Source organism: Anopheles funestus, chromosome 2RL, assembly GCF_943734845.2.
Source record: "Anopheles funestus chromosome 2RL, idAnoFuneDA-416_04, whole genome shotgun sequence".
Lineage (NCBI taxonomy): Eukaryota > Metazoa > Arthropoda > Insecta > Diptera > Culicidae > Anopheles > Anopheles funestus.
The window spans coordinates 91956773-91975803 of NC_064598.1; the positions used below are offsets into that span (position 1 = coordinate 91956773).

The 19031-nt window shown below is 41.8% G+C and overlaps 1 protein-coding gene across 4 annotated transcripts in view; it reads right to left on the minus strand.

Annotated features, from left to right (window-relative positions):
- Positions 1-19031, minus strand: part of LOC125766231 (nuclear receptor-binding protein homolog) — a 55878-nt gene that overhangs the window by 35026 nt on the left and 1821 nt on the right. For all 4 annotated transcript variants that reach the window (XM_049431995.1, XM_049431998.1, XM_049431997.1 and 1 more), the window contains exons 2-3: positions 15658-16524; positions 705-910 (exon numbers count right to left, since the gene is read on the minus strand). In XM_049431995.1, the coding sequence (XP_049287952.1) occupies positions 705-839 (135 nt within the window). In that variant the 5' untranslated portion in view covers positions 840-910; positions 15658-16524. The remainder of the gene's footprint in view (positions 1-704; positions 911-15657; positions 16525-19031) is intronic.

Below are 19031 nucleotides of genomic sequence, written 5' to 3' on the forward strand. Positions count from 1 at the left end.
TTTATAAATCACAGCTCTCTTCTAGTAGTGACCATTGAAACCCGGCGATGGGACCGGTGGATGGTTTCACACAAAGTGAATAAATAGAATGATTGTTCACGGAGCAAGCATACCAACAGCTAGATGATGGTTGATCTGGTTTTGAACCGACCGGTGTCCATTCCAGGCATTCCATCCACCCTAACATTGTATGCTAACAAGCCCTAAAACTGCTCAAAATCAGTCGACGTGAAAAAGAGCACAAATAGCTAGAATAGAATACCCACCAGAGAGATGGTTTTTTTGATTCTTTGCTTGTCTTCCTACAGAAGACCCTTGCTATGCTTATCAAATAGAACGTCACCATACGGTTGTTATCAATCGAATGTCGTGCTCTATTATCATCGCAATTGATGATGACGAAAGGTCAAATTAATTTTGCAAAAATTGCTCCTCATACCCAATACATACAATAGATAGGAAGAAAACATACGCCCAAGCAAACGATGGTGACATTAGCTCGTTTGACTCGATCGTTAACTCGATGATCTTCCATTTGCACACGGACCTGAGACATCCAATCCAGGCAAAACCCTAATCCACTGAATGAAGATGATAAAGTTGGAAATAAAGTCGATAGTCTTTAAGCTAACAAAAATATACACTTAATAGTTACACACGTTTTACAACTTCATCAATAGCTTAGCTTAGCTTTCTTTACATACCTCTTCTTTTCGTTTCAGCCATCTTCCGCAGGGACTTTCCTCTAGAATTTCACTTTCATCCTCCGAATCCTCGCCGCTCTCTCTAGGGGACCTGTTGTGCTCGGTATCGTTGTTACTGGAACGACTACCCGGCATGGCAGAACAGAAGCGGCTTGGGGAAAAATATTCGGTCGACCTCCGGGTGTCGAGGATATTTTAATTAGTACCTGCAACGAAACGGGGGGAGAAAAAAGAAGCGCGAGCGCGCGCATCCAATTAGAACATGCCAACTGTTTGATCGAAGATAGAAGAGACTAACGCAGATCTAGATCGGAGGATGACAGCTGGTGATGTGGGAGACGATACGCAGACACTGGGGCGTTTGCGCGAGAACGGAAACCACAAATGAGCGTCAGCGCACACCAACGAACCGGACGGAGGCAGTGTGTGCGCCAACTGGAAGCATGAACTTGACCTTTATAAACTTTAAATTTCCCGTACAGTTCGGGACGGGTTTTTTTTTGCATTTACAGACCAAAACGAGAATGTTACGAGCCGGCATGTTCCGCCGTTATTGTTTCTGTTGCTATGCTACACAATAGTGGCATATAATTGCATCGTTCGGATACGAGAAGCTAAAGACTCTTGTTGCTTGTCTAAATGCGTACGCCCAAGAAGCATTCAAAAGAACCCTCCCCCGAGGAGGCTTGCCTTGCGAAGAACTTGATTGAAAGTGTCCTGTGAGTTTTCATGTCTAGGTCTCCTCAAGTCATAAACACAACATGGCATTTTCAACTTTGCTTGAAATGAATTTGTTTATTGTTTATCACAAAACAACAGGTACCCAAAACGGTACAGTTGTAAACAGTAAGAATACATGCCATTTACCCATGACCTTTTTATTTGGCATACTTCCGACCTACAGTTGGCAAAAGTCCTGGGGACGCCATATGCCGATGGAATCTTTATTTTTCAATGCACGAATTATGACTTCACTATGTCGCACAAAACATGCAAAAAGGAAAACAGAAAAACAAGAATGCGACAAACTATTAGCTCGCGTGTCCTGCGTGTGCACAATTTATGGAAAATTAATTGCGAACAACGGGACATGCATATACTGTTGATTCATTGATAGCAGTCCGAACAGTAGTCAACTTATATTTCTTTTCAGTTGTGAGAGAATGGTATCGCTTGCAAGCATTTTCTTCGCCTCAACGAAACCCACATATTACCGATGTCATAAAAATTGAAGTCGACGTCGTTTTGTCTTGGTCGTGTGACAGTGGTATCGTATCAGTTTACTAGGTTCTATAACATAAATTCTAGCATCTATGCTTCCCTACGGTATCAACCATCTTCCCGCCAAGAGCAGACACTTAACTCTTGCTGACACACGGGTTCACCCACGTCTCAATGAATTGAGAGCTACGATCGGTATCACAAGATGTGCCATTCCTTCACCCTTCGCACACCCTGAGCTTCGGGCAGCAGTTTGACTTTAATCGTTCCACGATAAAAATAAAATATATAAAAAAACGAAGTATTCATGTATCCGTGGTTTTACGTTTCAACACAAACACAACCTGCCTGGGGGGCTAGAGGAGCTGACCGATCCGAAAGTGGACGCTGTTCGGAAGCATCTTCACGCTCGATAACTGCTCATACACACCACACCCTAACAATCAACTCGTATCCAGATGGGGGCCTAGAGCTGATGGGCGACGTTCGCACGAGGGTACGCATTTAACGTGATTTATTAGAGGTCATCGTTGGATGGCGGAGGGTGTCGGTCGTCCGTTCTGAAACTCAAGTGCGTTCGCCGCTGCTTTTCGGACTAGACGGAAACACTTGCAATGTGGGTTTTTGGCAGACAAACGTTTCCGACCTTCGTTTGACAAGCGCCGTATTAGTAAGTATCCGAAGCGGACTTGTCATTTACCTGCGAAAGGGTTAGCACTGCGAAAATCGCAATCAAACATCTGTCCACGATCAACAACAAAAGGCGTTCGTTTGTGTAGGAAAAAACAAAAACAGGTGCAATAGATTTGAAAACAAATCATCAAGTGATGTGTTTTGTTTATCATAGACCAACGTTACGGAATTGAAAAGAAAAACCGCGATTTGATTGTAGGTAGACAGACAGCATCGGAGCGAACATACAAAACTCCTAAAATTAGAATAAAGAAATTCCATGAACATTATATGAACGCTGTGTTCTTAAAAGGTGCAACTGTTTATATTTATTTGCATGAGTAATGCAGTACAATAAGAGCAGTGTATACAAGATGTAAGGTAAAACAAAACAAGTAGTCAACAATTCGCTCAACACCAAATGCGTGCAGAAGTTCTTACTCATGTACATGGGGAAAATGAATCAGGCACATGTGAACTAATTTTCCGGTGGTCCACAAATGATTCATTCACAATTCCGAACATATTAATACATTTTCAGAAATGGCAAACAAAACCGTTCAACTAGTGACTAACTGCATGTTAGAAATAGAGATAACTTCACGAGGAGGATATGACAAACAGGGAAATTTATTTTATACTTCAAATGTTTGTTAAATATTGAAAAAAAAATTATTGCAAACTCAATAAAACTTGTCAGATCCCAATATTATTCAATCCTCTCTATCACTGCAAAATTGCCACCTATTTTCGCACACAAAAGCACCAAGAAATCAGAGCAGCGAGCAAAGAAAATCGAACGTGCCAATCGTATGAGTTATTACGGAACGGTGTAATAAATTTCGAAAGTATTGCTCTCATTTGCCGTTCCTGTCGGAAATCGAAAGTCACTGCAGTGGATTTGAACTGATTTGAAATGCATTTGGAAAGGATGGTTGGGTCATCCGTTACTTTGAAGAAAAGAAGAAGAAAAAAAAGACACGCAATGCCGGCGGGGTTAGTGTAGGCAAACTTTCCAAAGGGAAAGTGTCAAAGATAATTTTGGCAATGGCCGTTTTTTGTCGACCAAAAAAAAGGAAGAAAAACTGTTTGAAAATCTACTACCGTAAACACGCGAGATAAATCATGCAATCGATATGGGAGGTAGAAATAAAAAAAACCATTCGAATATATATTTACAAACCGATGTCTGATACCGATGACCGAATATCTGATACCAGTCCAAAAGTAATTTAAAGGAACAACAATTAAATTATTAAAAAAGCTGAAACTTTGCCACATGTCGAATGGAACGAAATATAAATTATAAGAATTTGTTCTAGGTTTTATTTCAAGAACCATTTTATTCGCATTAAACAATTCATAATTAATGCTGCAGGTGGGGTGCGTAGCGCATATCAATTTAATTTAACCCCACATCATTAATTTTGTCCCACAAAAACCTGAAACACACATATTTTGGCAAACAGCTTTTCATTAGTTAATGGATATTTTTGGTTACATCTGGTGGGGCCGTGTGGGTTCGTCCGATATGCATCAAACCTCATTTCACTTGAAAAGGTTCGCTCACTATTTTCCCGAAAGACCTGATTGGATACAACCGCCTCACACAGTTTGTGGAGCTAATTGATAAAATATGACAGCTTAATTGTGTGATTAAGTAGTACCAATTCGCATACACCGTGCTCCCAGCAGTTTGTGGCCATGTACAGGACACGTCTTGCGATGATTTTAGCTCATCAATACTCGAAGCGATTCGGAGATATTCACGAGCGCGCGCACGCTCGTCCAATTGGGGATATGTTTCATGCCGCTTGAGAACTGTACGTCATACATCACTTCGGCTCAGCAATGACCAGACGGGTGAGCGAATGTTTCGGTAGACGTTAGTTGAGTTGTTGTCTAACATGTGTGGTCTGTATCTTGGGGTACAGGGGTCAAGGAGAGTGTCAAAAAGAAGTGAGCGGAGGTGAAATTGTACGCAGAATCTAGGATTTCTAAAGCATCTTCCGTACCCTTCCACCTCTGTTCGCATCTTGTCTCAACTCAGAGAAAATTATTGAGAGCAATCTGTTCACAAGCTGATCACATTCATTTGGTCTTAAGACGATCTTAACTCGGACTTAAAAGGGGACGCCGAAATTTAAGACATGGACAAAATACATGTCACAAAGTGAATAAAAAAATAGATTTATCATATATTTGAAGAATTAATATGTTTGGGTGTAAATACCAATGCGATTGATACATATCTTCAAGCAAGCAAATAATTAATTCTGCCAGCAGCTCTTTTCTTAATAATTTTAAGCACAAAGCTAACCATTATCATAATTGCTGCTTCAAATGCTCTTGCACTAAGAAAAGTACCGAAGCATTATTGCATGTGTTTAGGTTAGCATCATTAATTTCTATTTCTTTCTTGTTCCCATCAACTGAATTTCCAACCCGAAACCATTTCGGCAGAGCTCACGTGCCCACCTTGGGGATATTACAACATCAGCTTAACCAACCGTGCCGGGGGTGTCTTGTATGCCGTTTTGTACCATAAAACTCGACCGGGCCACAGGGGTCCACCTACTGGAAGAGGTGAACACCCAAAAAAAAAAAACTAAAATCTCTGTATTTTGTGAAAGCCCATCGGAGAGATGATCGCCGCCTAGTTGGAAAAGCTGTGTGTGCAAGGCCGTTGGTGCATGCTCGAACTGCAGCCGAAGGCGACAACGTTCACTTTTGCCTACCGGTGACCAGCAGTTAATGCCTAGACTAGCCCTAAAAACAAAAAAAAAACGGAACCGGAAAGGGTACGGGAAAGGCAAAGAGGAAGCACTTTATCTCTGGTTCTTTAATAGCTCTTTCTCCTTCTGTTGCTCTTGGTTTGGAGAAATTTTCCAACCAATGCATTTCTCTTCAACTAGAAATTTTCGGCACAATGCAATCGCAGAGAGTAAAACACAGGAAGAAGTAGTGCACAGATGGAGCGAATGTGCGTGTGTGTGTGTGGGAGAGCGGCACAGTTAGGGAAGGTTGAGTGCACTTTTTTCCCTCCCCACCCCGCGTACGCAACCAGAAGTAATGTTGCAGCAGATTAGGTTGGGAAAGTTGGAAAAGCTTGATTGCATTTCACACATGGGTTGAGGAAACCGCAAACTGAAAGCAGGTTCATTTATTTAGCAGCAGCAACCGTGTTGCACTTTGATATTGAAAACAGGGAGACGAAAGGTGACTTCGGACCGGACCGGGTTCCTTTGAGCTTATACGGAGCTTGAAATAGGTAGAAACATTTGTCACCCCATTATTAAGCGTTTAATTTAAGTTCCTACTTTGCGTTCAAGTGGTTACATTTATTTCTTCATTAAAATCTACGTTCTCATTGTGCAAGGTAATTTGTAAATGATGAACATTTAATCATACAAAATAACAGCAATGAAAACGCAAGAGTACTTAAGTGCATGAGTTAGTGTTTTGTACTGCCTATTGATCTATCCTATATTTGAAAACAAACAACTTAACAACCAACGCTGAACATTGATAGCACTCTTTTGAGAAGACATGGGTTAAATATCTTCAACTGCAGTTAACCTTCACCTTTTGCTAAGTAAATGTAAATTTGTACGTAATCAATTCGTGTGTGAAATTAAAACTATATTTTTTACTACAATTGCTATTGGTACGAAAAGTGGTTGTAGTAAATGTTTTTTTAACTAATATTATTTCAGCAAAATGATGAACGAATGCGGGTTCCATTTTTAAACAAACTGCGCAAATACCATTATGGAAACATTGCAGATGCATTAACTGCGAATCGAAGACAACACCTTTGCACATACATGCATAATGCGTTTAGTGGTGTACACGCGTGCTCAAGGACTTACAGGTGCAAATATTGCCACAAAGGTAAATAGGAATGTTTGCATTCAAATGTCACTTTTGTCACGACGAATATGATTCAACCAACTTTTATAACAATATCAATTAAAATATAGCCATAAAATTTTTCCTTTTTGGACATTATTTTCCATAAATGCGTTCTTTCTTCGCAAACAAAAAAACTATAGTTGTAAAACAAAAAAGTACACAGCGAGTGAGCAATGTGCTACGATTGGAGAGATCCAGTATAAAATGGAAATGAAAAAGGAACAATTTGCGTGGGCGCTTCGATTTATCTTGAACTTGCTTCGGGAACTCCCGGTGGTCCATTTCCGCCTAGTATTCCGCCACTCGGTCAGTGCACTTTGTTCGCCGTTCGCGGTCAGTGCAAGTGGAACGCACGAGGAAGAACAGTGAAGTTCTGCGCACTGCGAATGTGCCGAGGGTCGGACCAGAACCGTTGGTACATCAGTTAACACAGAGACAGCCACTGTCTGTCGTCGGTGCGAATCCAAGCGCACAACAACGCATCCTTCTCTATCGTGCGTCATTGGCGCGCACAAGGCAGACATGCAGACATTGAACCATGGTTGTGTGGTAGAGTAAGGGACAATGATAGCAAATGAAAATCCATGTTCGCCAACCGGAACCAACAGTGTCTTTAGGTTGGATGAGTATGACTGTCGCTACGTAGTTGGTCGACTCCAGACTGATTAGAAGTATCTGTGTAGTAGTTAAGTATGGGTAAGACCTTGCTATAAATGAGTGATTCGGACTGTCAAGCGATGTTGTCGTTTAACTGTCAAATCACGTTTGACAGAAGAATTTTTATCTGTCATAGTGGCGGTTTGTTTACTTTTTACATTGTTTCATATAAATTCGATAATACGTTAGAAAGGAAATAATTTATTACTTCAATTATTTTAGTTTTAAAGATTTGCAACAAAATTTCATGACATTAGCTATGTTTGACAGATGGACGACAAAGTTGATTGATAGAAAATCCATGTCTTATAACCCCATCTGGCGTAAATCGCCAACATCGTTTGCTGCTCAAAGGATCTACAGTATTGATATAGCCATGAACATTCTGTCAAGAATGGTTTAATTGATACATCAAACTACACATTCGCGCAGTCATCGATCGTGCCATATTTCATTAACTCACGATACGAACCGATAGCCGCTAGCAACTGTAAATTTGAAATGCGTGCATATTTGGATCACCCGTAGCGAATTCAGTACTCGTGCGCTCCCGGGATATGCATTGTTTATTTATGACCGAAACGCAAATGTAAACATCGCGCTGGCACGGATTTTGCGGATATCTTGCTAATTTTACGCCAAGTTGCAAAAATTTCAAAAAAAAAACCCATTACTTCAATATACCCAACCGCGTGGTAGGATTAGGTGTTTGGACAAAATCTATTTAAAAAAAATGAAAGACGCACTAAGCAATTCAATATCGCTTTCAAATAGTTTCAGATTTATCGGTCCGTATGATTTACAGCGTGTAATAAATTGGAATGATTGTAAACAAGATTTGCTTCACATACGTTACTTACATACATAAAGATCCTTTCTTCTTCAAAATAATATTTTGTAAAAATTTGAAAATTAATTTCATCTCATATCACTAATTAGTTTCAAAGTGCATAAAAGAGAAATAACTTTTAACTCCATACCATTGTCGTACGGATAGAGAACATGTTTCGGAAAATCTTTCCCCAAGGCAAGTCTAGACGGACAAATTCATAAATCAAACGGATTCATTGGACTTTCACATGCAACCTATTTCACTTTCAAGGACGTCATTCTTGTCATGTAGGATCCTAATGTAGGAGAAAGCAAAAAAAAAACATTTCTTTTTTTCTAAACAAACCCCAATTTCGTTACAAGGGCAAGGTTGTCTGAGGTGTGTTAATATTCTAAATAAAAAAATGCTTAAATTGGAAGCGGCTTTTTGTACCATACAACAAAGTCATTTTAAAAGACACCGAGGGAATTAGGCAAGTGTTTGAGAACTTTTTTTTTCATTGAAGTGCTTTTTCCATTGATAATACCCTGCTTCACTGCATATCGTCTAGACTCTAGAATATTAATGCGTTCTATGTTTATTTCAACAATGCCATGCAATGTAAACAGCGATGAAAAGATATACAAACGAGGTGTGTCCACAAAGAATACACACACAAATTTCAAAGAGTCACATTTTGGTAGATTAATCCAAACCCGTGTAAAGACATCGCATAGTACACCGGAGACTCTACCAGTGTGAATAGACGTATGTATTTAAATTGCGTAATTCTACACTTATTTGCCAAAAAAAGACTAAATCGATTTGAAATATATTAATGCGTAATGTCTGGGGAAACAAAAAGCAAATACAACCGTGCTGGATCAACAGATGGTAAATGGCGACGACCAACGTTTAGACACTTCCTCCTGTTACGTCAGAAACGTGGAAACATTCTCCCAATGGGGTAATACAATTCGTTGCGGAAATATTATAGCCTCGACGCATGTGGCAACTGACCAAAGCGTTTTTGGGGAAAGATGACATAAAGTTTCATAACCAAACAAAGCTAAATATGACACTCCGGAAGAGACTTGGATGTGCGGTACATATGTCCGAGGAATTCGAACTCTCGAAAAGTGGATAAACCATAGAGGGAAGCCTGAAAACATATGCCCGAAAATCGATTTGTCTGTGTCTGCGAACAAGAAAATTTAGTTAAAGGCACCCACATTTCTGGCTACATCCATGCCAAATTGAGCGCTACCATTAGAAGTCACCGAGCATAATGATATCAACCTGACCGCGCGTCTACCGAACCATCGACGAGCCACCTCCCGCCTTCGGTGCAGCTTATAAATGATCCTGAGCTGACTAGCAGGCTTCAAAATTCCATTAATCACTTGCAAACTACCGTACGGCAAAATAGAATTAGAGAACACTCCCGATGGCTTCCATGCGTCCTTCATTGGATACCGGAGGGAGGTATTTTCTTTGACGACACGGACGCTATCCGTTATATCCTTTTTCTTTTGCTTTTGTTCCTCAAGCACACACAGCACAAAGGACACGTGGCCGGCCGGGTGTTAAGAATGTTCCCTTTCAATGCTTCAATTCGTGTTGAAGCAACTCGTCGTGTGACGCAATGTAAGGAAAGTAGATGAGTGATCCTTCTCGTTGCCAATCATTCGTCCTTCGAGCTGGGTTTTTGGGTTGACTGGATCACGTGCATGAAGATGTGGCCCGTATTTGACAGACATTGTAGAAAAAAAAAACTGAAGACATCCCCATGTGGTGAGAGTGTGCGCTCAAGGTCGTCTTTTAGTTGATGGTTGGAGACAAAGTCCACGGTCGACACTCACACGTAAGCGTATTATAACATAGCCCCATGGTATATGTGGCTTGTTAGCGAATTATACCGAAGCAGTATGACGCATATTTGCATGCCGCTTTTCTTTCTGCCTCTCCTCTACACTTGCCATGGTGGAGTTTTTGGTTATACGTCGACGCGTCGACTAGTCGATAGAACCACGGCCAACACGCTTATTGGTGACGCCCCACGAAAAGAAACCCTTTTGGAGCCAGTCATGTGGAGAACGATGAATCATTCCACGGTGGTAGCTGGCAAATCGGGTACCAACCTGGTCGCCATATAATAACGGGGTTTACATTTTAAACAGTACAACCCGAACAGCAAGCAGTGGACGGGGTGATGCATCACGGTCATGTAAATTCAAACCCGTGGGTGCGCTGTGTGTGTGTGTGTGTGTGGGAGGGAGGGAGAAATTAAGAAAGGATTAATTGACTTTGGAGTGGTTTGAGGAGGAATTTATTTCATCCTGCTATGGAAGGGTTAACGTTTCTCTTTCAAGATAACTTGGAACCGGCCACGAATCGTTAGCACAAACTAGCACGGGAATGCCATTTGCTGTGATAAACCTCATCGAGGTTACGAATTATTAATATTACTTGCACGGCTTTGCAAGGATGGAAGAATATTTCAAGAATATTAATCAGCACAGAAACAAAGCAAAAAGTAAAATAAAATGAATCACCCTCCCCATACAACCAATGAATAATTAACAAACATAATGGAAGTAGTTTTGTCAGTACGAAAGAAAACTTTAATCAACCTAAACCAAAGTTTACTTCCTTCGGAACGGAACACGCAATGTAAAAATGGCACAACCAAGCCCAGACAGCATGACACAAACTTTTTTTTTAGTGACCCATGTTCCACCTGTTCCGGGGTCTCCTCAGTAAACTACTAATCCAACAACACCGTTGCGGCAGTTGTTAATTCAGCATATTTATTTACTGTACAGGGGACAGCTGATACACAGTGGAGGAGCTCGTTTTTTGTTGCTTAGTTCGTTACAAAACCGAGGGCTACAAATTATAGACGCACCGAAGTAAAAACACAACATTGGGTCAAACCGATAGGCGATAGAGAAATGAATCACGAACACAATAAAAGAAAAGCTATGCAAGCAGATAAAGCTTACGGATTATGGATTAAGTTTTTGCATTAGAATGATTCCACAATTACCCGGCCTTTGCATAGCGCCGTCACATTCTTTACGATATATCGCATGGAAAGGGAAACCGGAAACAGGTGGGCCGGATGGATGAACTTGATTATTTCTTAAAAAAAAGAAAGACACGCGCACTCCCATTACTAGTAGTAAGTAGTCTTTGCCCCGTTCTCATCAGCGAAAAAATCACGTCCATGTTAAGGGCTAATATAGTACGTAAATGGAATCAACGAAAAAAAAGAAAATGCTAGTACGATGTAAAACAATACACTCCACCCCACAGGATGGATGGGTGGGATGCACGTGTATCGATTTCATAAACACTTTGAGAAAGAAAGACCAAGACGTAGCGAGATCGAATGAGGATGGAAATAAAACATCCATTTCACCCCCACTGAGGCACTGTTTCGAACAGGGCAGGGCACTGCAGTGTATGGGAATCGCATACTGACCGAGGAAACCCAAATGCGGACACAAAACCGACCCTTCTACCCCGCCGGGGAGGAATTTATGGTGCGCGACACACAGGCCGCACCAACGAATCGAAAGCTTGGTAAATTAATTATCATCCTTCCGATGCGCCCGCGTCCGCGAGCCGTTGTCGTGTGGAGTCGTGTGTCGCTGTCGTGATGCGGAAATCAATCAACGGTCCCATTGACCAAACAGACGTATACGAACGAACGAACGGCTGGAGAAGCGATGTATCGGATACATAACGCGCGTTACACCATTTGTCACCATTACTGAATGGTGAAGTTTACCGATACTTTTTGATGCTGCAGTGTCTAGGTCATCGCGATCAGTTATTGATTTAGCTCGTACAGCAAGTACCGGAGTAATGTTTGTTAAAATTTTAAATCAACAATAAAGCACACCGTAGAGAGAAGGTTAACTCGTACAGCACTTACATAAATACTTACAAATCGATAAAAACGATGACTTACGAGAAATACGTAATGTTAATTGTTTTTGATGGTTATTGTTTTGTAACGAAATTTTTACACATAAAAATGCCTAACATCTCTATCTGCTTGCACGTAAGTCGTCTAATTACTTCAATCCAATTAAGATCCGGTTAAAATTCTCTCTTATCCTCTTCCCTTTAACCTTGGATGATTGCTTTTCAAAACTGCAGTAAGGAGTTTTCGAGGCCGTACATGGTGTTGTTTACAGCTATCCGACATTTCCGTAACATGTTTACCGCCGTTCTGATGTTCAACTATGCATTTGCAATAAACCCTATTTCCCAAAGCGTTCTCTCGACAGCCCTTACTACTCGTTGGGGCCGGTCAATGAATTAAATACCATTGCGAGGAAGCTTGAAAATGCGCTCGTTTCTGTTCCGGTGTTTATAGCGTTACGTTATTTGTTGATCAAGTAATTAGCGAGGTGGGAAGAATTTTAGAAATGCGAGGTGTGTTTTTTTAAAGTTAAGTGTATCTCGAAGTACAAAAACGTATTATTACATCAATAGGCTAACAAAACTTGGTCGGTAATGCTTTTATTTCACTAATAGTGCACCTGTTGAGCAGCGGTAAGATAGGAATAGCCGATGACGCATGACCTTAGCAACAAAACTGACCTGGGTTCAAACCTCTACTGAACCCAAGTCCCACAGTAGTTCTTATGAGCGCTCCAGATGGGGTTTTGGTCCTGAGTTGTTACTTCCATCATTGATAGAGGAGACATCGTCCATTTAATTTCTTTTTACATTCAATTATCGAACTGTTACTCTTCAAATCATCCTCAAACTAATGATGTTATGAAACAACTACTTTTATATATTGCATGTAAATGCAAATACATGCGATTTGTTTTTATTCAACTTAACATCATCGTTAACTGCGTGTTTCTTTCCTTATTTCTTTAGCTTCGACACCAATTTTGTGGATCTTCCCCTAGTGATCAATATAACATGCCTAAAAAAAGCACAAAGCACAATTTGCCAGCATAAAGCGGCCACTAATCAGACAAGACTTGCAAAAAAAACAAAAACGACCAAAAAAGATACCGACGCCTGTGCTAGGCAACGATTGCTACAGGTGCCGCCATCAACGGCGCACTGCTGGAGGCAGAATTCCTCCCAGGAACTTTTTCTGCTTAATCATCTAATTTCGCGAAAAATTCTCTTCCTCATAAAATTCGTCTTCGCTTCGCTTGCAAATGGACAAGGGTAATAAAAGAAAGAAAAAAAAGCAAACCGGGGCTAGAGCGAGATCTGCCAAAAACGCAGAAACAAGATTGGACTGGAAGAGATTTTAGGCAGATTTTTGTTTTGTTTCATTCGCAAATGGAGGTAGATGGTGTCAAAAGCAAATGGACTTATACATTGCGTTTTGCATTCCCGGCTTCATGGTTTACATTGCGCTGTACGCAGAGTGTTGTGTAATTATTTTCCCGAGATGCTTATCAAACTGTACTATGAATATTTAATGTAACTGGCACAAATCCAATCTACCATTGGCTACTAAATATTTCTATGCATATTCATGAACTCTTTCTGTAGTTTCGGTACAATTGTTTTTACTGTATCTTGAAAACCGATCATTCGTGTTAGGCAAATTTGCAAACAAGGAGAAAGAAACGTAAGTTGCTAAATGTTATCAATAAGCAGAAATTAACAAAGCAAAGCTTACAATTCACGTTTCTATTCTCAAAACAAACTTAGAGTGATCTAAACATTAGGAAACTTGTACATAACAAGACACAAATCACTCACAAATGTAGACTAGCAAAACACGCAACGAACATTGAGCCTCAGACCGTTCTGTACTACAGTTGCCAAATCAATTCAAACGATGCTTTGGTTTCCATCTCATCCCGTTCTCTTTCTCACGTTTTCCACTCCTCGTTTCCAGCATGTTTGCAAATTATTTTGCAACTTTTGGAAATTTTCCACTCCAGTTTTACCATCACCACCAGCCGCCCCCGGGATCATGGTCTTCCCGGAATTTTTACCAAACACACCTTCCCTTGCCAACCAGACATTGTTTGCTGTGCTACAACTGCTGCAGCATCGAACCGAGACTGATGCGGGTTTAGCCGACAGAAAGCAGTGAGCATAAGGGAAAACGAGGGAAGAAAAATGTTCATCCAACAAACAACAGATCCCGGCCTGTTCTTCAGAATTTAGAGGAGAGTTGAATTTTTTTTTGCGGAGCGATTTTTGCACTCTCGTCATACATGCAGCATTTTGCGAGAGCTACACTTGAAGCATTCGCCTAAGCTAAAGGAGAAGCGAAGATGAGTAGGTAAAATCACCTGTGAACTATAGCAGAACACACTTGGCGAGGTAGAAATTGGCAACATCTTTTTTTTTTGGTACTGGTCGGATGAAGAGACAGGAAGCCGAAAGAAAATCAACAAAAAAAAGCACACAGCATCCGCTATTCGCCATAAATGAAAGGAAAAAAAACGAGTCAAAGACCACCGCAAACGTTCTGCGGAAAGAAATTTGATCGGAATTATGTGCGGCTTAATCTATGCAAGTCTAGCGTTATACCGCTTCGGAATCAGGTTATATTGATTCGTTAACGTTTTATAACCGTTTGGGTCGTGCTCTACGATGCGTCTAATGCGTGCGGATCATCAGCAGCTCGATTACCGGATTAATAATTACCAGCAACATATTAACTAATACGACCTTCCATTATTTAATGATGCGATGTTCAATTTGTGCACCATGATTGAGTATAACTTATTCAAATGTCTATGACCTTTTTAACTGACAGCTCAATGGTGAAACAATCATTCAGGAAAAGGGTTTCTGGTGAGTTACGCAAATCTGATTCAGATTCATAGTTATTCAATTAAGTCATCAAGAGATCGTAAGCTTGCATAATTTCTACAAATAACAAAACACACAAGGACGTGGGTGAAGCCAAGCTGAAGATTTGATCTGAGGATTGCTGGAACTAAAGTTCTCGTTTTGAATTCTGTATTCAGAAGTAAATTCTGAATGACTCTTTAAACCAAATATCTGACTGAAGATCTCAATTATGAAGATTTAGATCGTGTATTTCCTGCCATATTTTTGGATGATTTTGAATTATTTTAAAGTTCAAGTTTTGAAGTTGAATCTTTGAGGAGTTACAAATGTTCAGTGACACATCTTTTTTTGAGAATCAAAACTCATGATTTCAATGACACTTCACTGAAGATATGTATGAGTATCTCCTCAAAAATGTCATTAAGTAATGCACTAGAGTTCTGCGGTATTATTGAGTTTTGCAATTTCCTTCTCCTATCCGATAAGCAAAAGGTTTAAAAGTTTTTATATTAAGTTTGTAAATCAGTGATAAGGAATATTATTATCAATGCTTCCTGTGCCGCGGGAAGTAGCAATAGCTTCTTCGTAAAACACGTGAGTCATAGCAGCACCTACTTATCGGATCGATTGCGCTTGACCGCGTAGGACTTAAAGGGCGCTTTAGGCCAGCCAGACACATAATCGATTTATCTTATCAAAATCGACACGATAACCCATTTCGGTGAGTAATAATCAAAGAGTGGCGACAATGAGTTTTATGGTCGCGATATATTCAAAATACTTTGATTTTCCCAGAAAATCAATGCGATCAAAGCGAGGATGGGATGATGTTTTAATGCGTTATGGATACATTTTACTTCGAAACCAACTTACCCTATATGAGCTTCTGTTCTCAAACACCACGCTTCCATTGAGAGTTTAGTTAAGATTATCCACCGATCTATCTGCCGGACACACGTACGAATTTCACGCGATAATACGGTTTTGCACACGTACACACTTGCTGCACCCACCAAAAAAACACAACCACACACGCTCACCACGTGGGTATCTTCTTCCGACACGATCGTGATCGTGCAAATGCACCGATATTACGACCACCCCCCGAAAGCGGGATAACAGCCCTTTACTTAATTGAACAAAATCTGGACAAAACCACCCACGGAAAACTGCAAATTCAGGAAGAATGCAGCCACGAAAAAAAAGTGCACCCACTCACACGTGCACACTTGCCTGCACTAACACACACACACACGAGGCACGCGGACAGAACTATTTGATTACTTCTTTTTTTTTGCTCCTTCCTTTTGCTACTCCACTCATCCACACGCACACAGCAGGCCAGACGTTTGCTACAGCTGAGAAAAGATGCACACGCAATAACACACTTTGTCAGACCGCGACCGCTCCGATTTTCGCGTTCAAACAAACTCTCTCTCTCGCTCTCGCTCTTTCGATCGCACTATCACGCTTTCGCACGCACTCAAATCGTCGATTGCTCGCACTATATGTGTCCCCGCCAGAGCACTGTGGCACTTTCCGTGTGTCTGGTGTGTACTTTCACGGACGGACCTAGATAATACACGTCGGACCCGCGCACGCTATGGCCTTGAAACTTCGCTCGCGAGATAAGTATCTTTGTGACAGAAGCTTCTGCTTTTTCTTGCACTTGTTTTGCACTGCTTCGTCGATATTAACACACGAAGAGCTGATGCTGATGCTGCTCGGCTGCTATGTTAACTGTGATTAAAAGAAGGATGAGCGGGTTTAGTAAGATCGATTGCATTTAATCGTGTAACGAGTTGTGAAGAGAATGGGGGTCGATCATTAGGGCCGGTGCAATTCTTGAACCGTGCCGCAACATACTCGGGAGTCTCGGATCCGCGGAACAATAAGGGAAGACACATCAGAGAAGGAACGAAACCGATGGCAGCGAAATTAATAATTGCAACACTACACAGCAAAGTGATCGCGGGAACACCTGCGGATACACGGGCAGGTGTGGGCAACTGACACGAGAAATCGATACGATTGTTGAACCGCCGTAGAAGGGGAAAATTTTACCGATTTCCTCGCTATCTTCCTTGTCCAACATGATTTCTGGCACAGGGGATGTAAAGGGGTCCCCTGCAGCATCTCTGATTCTTGTTCGGTCAATCGGTATCGCAGGTAAATAGAATGTGGTGTCTGTTTTATGTGTCTGTGATCTCGACGCTGCACATAGAGCATACACAACCGTTGGTGGGTCCAATCTGTCCAGCGAAGCGAAGTTTGGAAGAAGCGGTTACTGAGCACTACATCACACTACAACTACCCCATACGAACTAGGCCAAGATCTAGTTGTCGTGGGTTTTTTGCAATGTTTTCGCAACCTCTTTTCTTCTTCTGTTCCAAAATGTCTAAAATAAAAAAAATAACCTCTGCCTGCTACAAACACACAGCCACACAAACGTATCGGAAGAGTTGGGAAGATACGCACCAGCGGAGGCCGGATGGATATTGCCGTTTTGCGAATTTCGGCAAACTGACGAGAAAGAATCACGCATCGGTACCGGGTTTTCGCGTTCGCGTGTGTGTGTGTGTGTTTTGTTGCCACGCCACTCGTGCCGATTGCTTTTCCACCGATGTTTGCTGCCAACCTCGTTCGGCCGCCTGTGTAACGCTTTTCCTTCACCGTGATCCTATCGTACGTTACGTGTATCGCGAAAGCACTCGCTTTTCCACGCTCTCCGTGGGCTTACGCTACGTTTGAACAAGCAAAAAGCAATCGGAACGTTTCTCCGTTTTTGGCAACGATGGGGAAGAGGTTTTTTTTGCACCTCAGGAAAATACCATCACGGGCACCAAAAAGCGAGCGCTTTCAGCCACGCTTCGTCCGGCGATCTTCGACGAGGATCTTTGCTGTTCGCTCTTCTTGGGGTCCGAAAACTGATGCTTTTTTACCAACCACCAAACGCGGGTACGCGCAGTTTGCGGGATGGTTGCGCGTAGTCGTGCGCTTTGCTTTGCTGCCCGTTTCGCCTATTTAATATAAGGAAATTAATTCACTAATAAAGAGAGAGAAACAGAATCCCAAGGTTATGGTGCTGCTGCCGGTTTGTGTTTGTGTGTGTGTGTATGTTCGCCTGTCTGGCCTGACTGCCTTTCCGGGCCGGGTTTGAGTGGGTCTTGTCTTGTGGTCTGGTCCCGAGTCACACACTCTTTCGGAAGGATTCCATCGTGTGGGAGAGACGCCTTTGCTGATGGTTGCAAACGAGATGGGGTAGGGATCCAAACGCATTCGCACAGGGGAGGGTGGTCGTCTGAGCCGGTGGTAGAGCGACACTGGAGAACAGGCACGATCATGTTTCCTTCTCCCTGTTTATTTTCGCGTGAAGCGCAGGTTAGCAGGTTTAGCGACACGATGGAGACGCGGTACTTGTCCGGTGGTGTGCTGTTTGCTTGACTATCGATATGAAGCGGCACAAAACCGAGCCTCGGTTGCGATCGTTTTGAGATTTTCTGTTGATGATGTAGCTGCGCGTTCTTTATCGCACTTCATGCTCACCCTAAAAAGGAAGGAAACCGTTCGACATAGCATTCAAGTTACACTTTACCAGCTGCTGCCGTTTTCTGAGACGGGTTGCTTCTTTCCAATGGCAGGATCTACGTAAGCGATGGTACGGAATCTGTCCTCCCCGGCAAAGATATGTACCATGAGCGATTTCGCGAAAAACGCGAAACAAACCAAATAGCAGCAAAAATCCATTGATTTAACAAGCAGTTTGGCAGCGACAGCTACTACCACGTCTCAGCAATTGCTAACGGGTAGTGGAACAAAACTGTCCCCAATGGCTACAACACACTCACCCCTAAAAGCAAGTAAAAAAAATATATATACACCCCGTATAATTCTAGCCAGACTTGAACGCAGCATTTTTCGGTGACAGCACGTCGTCACAGAACACCGCGAAGAAACAACGTGCTCGCAGCCATATGTAAGCGCAGGGGTAACACGCGCGGTGTCGTGGAAAACGTGGTAGACACGAGGCGAAAGCGGCAAAACATCAGGGTCCACTACGACGACGTGCAGTGGTGTAGTATGTGCGGTATGCTTACAGCGCACAAGATATACTTTTTGCGCACTATGAGATAGTGCCGTGGGACTTGCTGGTCAAGATAGAGGGAAAAAAAACAAACTGGCTGTAGTAGTTTATAGTACAGCGTATTTAAACGTTATAAAAATAACTAACGCTTGAGCGAATGCT